This window comes from Staurois parvus, unplaced genomic scaffold (assembly GCF_062004578.1).
Source record: "Staurois parvus isolate SC_StPar_1 unplaced genomic scaffold, SC_StPar_1.0 ptg000218l, whole genome shotgun sequence".
NCBI classification, from domain to species: Eukaryota; Metazoa; Chordata; class Amphibia; order Anura; family Ranidae; genus Staurois; species Staurois parvus.
The window spans coordinates 4844323-4847500 of NW_028318014.1; the positions used below are offsets into that span (position 1 = coordinate 4844323).

General features: G+C 47.4%; 1 protein-coding gene across 3 annotated transcripts in view; it reads left to right on the top strand.

The window, feature by feature from the left end:
- The first annotated feature begins 893 nt into the window (after nucleotides 1–893).
- The window catches only part of ELL2 (elongation factor for RNA polymerase II 2), an 84424-nt gene continuing 82139 nt past the window's right edge, over nucleotides 894–3178 (top strand). For 2 of the 3 annotated variants that reach the window (XM_089679140.1, XM_089679139.1), the window contains exon 1: nucleotides 894–1068. In XM_089679140.1, coding sequence (XP_089535266.1) covers nucleotides 937–1068 — 132 coding nt within the window. In that variant the 5' untranslated portion in view covers nucleotides 894–936. The remainder of the gene's footprint in view (nucleotides 1069–3178) is intronic. The other variant, XM_089679138.1, reaches the window with a different exon arrangement.

Below are 3178 nucleotides of genomic sequence, written 5' to 3' on the forward strand. Positions count from 1 at the left end.
TTCTGTGTATCTCTTGAGGGAGTCTATTCCACATTTCCACAGCTCTCACTGTGAAACAGATCACGGACAGATGCAGACTTGCCATGTTTGGTATCTATTTATTCGACAGAACTGCATCTTTTACATTTTACAAAAAAAAGGTATTATTTTGTATCTGTGTGCACTAAGCTACATTATTTTTGTATTGTATTGTTTGTATTGTTTTCCTGAACATTTGCGTTCTATAAAAGGTTGCACAAGTATCATGAGACATATTATATTTTGCATTTCATATTCTGGAGCCTCTGCTTGCAGAAAACATGATATTGAGGGGGATTTAGGTCATTTTAAATCCAAAAACGCGGATTTTTTACGTGTTCAAAAACTGAGACTATTGCAGAGCCGAAGTGGTTAAGGGGTGAAGCTCTCCCGTCTGCGGTCTGGTTAATGATTACTACCCTAGTCATTGTGGTGGCTGCGTGCCTTCCAAAGTTCATTATCATTGCTCCTCCCAGCTCCAATGTCCAGCTCTCTACATACAAGGCCGGCACGGGGCCCTTCTCCTCATAGGATTCATGCAGCCATTATCACAGCTCCCCCAGGAACAGCTCCAGACACACCGGAGCCCCTCCGCTCAGCGGCCAGTCTACGTCAACGACTGATGTCACGGAGTGCACGACTCTCAGGATCCCTACGTCAGGGGGAGGCCACGCCTACCCCCTGGACGTGATGACGCCAGGCCAGAAACGAAACAAAAAAAATCCATCATCTCTTGCTATAAAGAGATGCAATTACGGGTTTTACGCTGCAACCCTAGCTGAGGGGGGCGGAGCTAAGCTGCCAGCCAATCAGTAGCGCAGCCAGCGCTTCGTGCCCAGAGTAGCAGGTTAGGTTGCGAGATACAAAACTCCCTGCTCAGCCCGGAATCGGGAGGGGAAGAGGGAGTGAGCGAGGAAGATGGCGGCTCTTAGTGAGGAGGGGAGGTACGGGCTGTCCTGCGGGAGGGGGACACAGGACAACATCACCGTACTTCACGTTAAACTCACTGAGACCGCCGTCAGAGCCTTGGAGAACTACCAGAACACTAAGGTAAGTGAGGAGCGGGGCTGGAACTCCTAGAGTATTCCCCATATGGGCTGTTATTAGGGTTACCAGATGTTTGTGTATGGAGGAATGCCACCGAGGCCATGTTACCCTCCCCCTCTGTCCTCACCCGGACAATGGAGGAGTCACCGACTGTGCCATGGATCCCACACAGGTGGTGGTCTTCTGGGCTCAGCCTGAACTTCCGAGGCAGTGACCCACCATAACCCTAACCCCCTCTTCGTGTGAAGTGGATTATTCCAGTTATTGGCTCTGAGTGAGGGCTAGGGAGAGCCTATTGTACGGCACAGGGGTGTCCTTGGAGCTGGCAGGTGCTGAGGGTGCCGAGAGCCCCACTGGTGCGATCCAGCTGGTCCTTGGTCTCCCAGCTTCTCCGCACTGCCTGTACACAGGGCTGTCTGCACCACTGCCTGCTGCACCACTCCTCCCAACACAGGACACCCCATACACTGCTCCATGTCACTACGTGGATGAACTTGATGAATTAGTTTTTAGAAACTAACAAAAAAGTCATGGAGTCACCAGAATAGGCTTCATCTTGATCAGAGGACTCTAGGGCTATGGGACTTGTAATATATGGGCAGCTCTTCTCATCTTTTAATCTAAGTCCTCTCTTTAGATTGAGAGTAGACCATGACTCCATATTGTATTTTCTGTACAGATGAGATGGCCCTACTAGGAGAGGACACACTGACTCCATAATGTAATTTCTGTACGGATGAGATGGCCTCACTAGGAGAGGAGACACTGACTCCATATTGTATTTTGTGTATAGATGACATGGCCTCACTAGGAGAGGAGACACTGACTCCATATTGTATTTTGTGTATAGATGACATGGCCTTACTAGGAGAGGAGACACTGACTCCATATTGTATTTTCTGTACAGATGACATGGCCTTACTAGGAGAGGAGACACTGACTCCATATTGTATTTTCTGTACAGATGACATGGCCTCACTAGGAGAGGAGACACTGACTCCATAATGTAATTTCTGTACAGATGAGATGGCCTCACTAGGAGAGTAGACCATGACTCCATATTGTACTTTCTGTACAGATGAGATGGCCTCACTAGGAGAGGAGACACTGACTTCATAATGTAATTTCTGTACAGATGAGATGGCCTCACTAGGAGAGTAGACACTGTTTCCATATTGAATTTTCTGTATAGATGACATGGCCTCACTAGGAGAGGAGACACTGACTCAATATTGTACTTTCCCTGGAGGTGGCATGGCCTCACTAGGAAAGGAGACACTCCATATTGTACTTTCTGTATAGGTGGTATGGCCTCAGTAGGAAAGGAGACACTTACTCCTTATTCTATTTTCTGTATAGATGACATGGCCTCACTAGGAAAAGAGACACTCCATATCGTATTTTCTGTATAGGTGGTATGGCCTCACTAGGAGAGTAGACACTCCATATTGTACTTTCTGTATAGATGGCATGGCCTCACTAGGAGAGGAGACACTGTTTCCATATTGAATTTTCTGTATAGATGACATGGCCTCACTAGGAGAGGAGACACTGACTCAATATTGTACTTTCCCTGGAGGTGGCATGGCCTCACTAGGAAAGGAGACACTCCATATTGTACTTTCTGTATAGGTGGTATGGCCTCAGTAGGAAAGGAGACACTTACTCCTTATTCTATTTTCTGTATAGATGACATGGCCTCACTAGGAAAAGAGACACTCCATATCGTATTTTCTGTATAGGTGGTATGGCCTCACTAGGAGAGTAGACACTCCATATTGTACTTTCTGTATAGATGACATGGCCCCACTAGGAGAGGAAACACTGACTCTATATTGTACTTTCCGTACAGATGTGAAATGGCCCCACTAGGAGAGGAGACACCGACTCCATATTGTCCCTTCCCTTGAGGTGGCATGGCCTCACTAGGAGAGTAGACAACGACGCCATATTGTACTTTCTGTATAGATAACATGGCCTAACTAGGAGAGGAGACACTTTCTCCATATTGTCCCTTCCCCTGGGTGGACATGGCACAGTTAGTAGAGGAGACACTGACTCCATATTGTCCCTTCCCCTGGGTGGACATGGCACAGTTAGTAGAGGAGACACT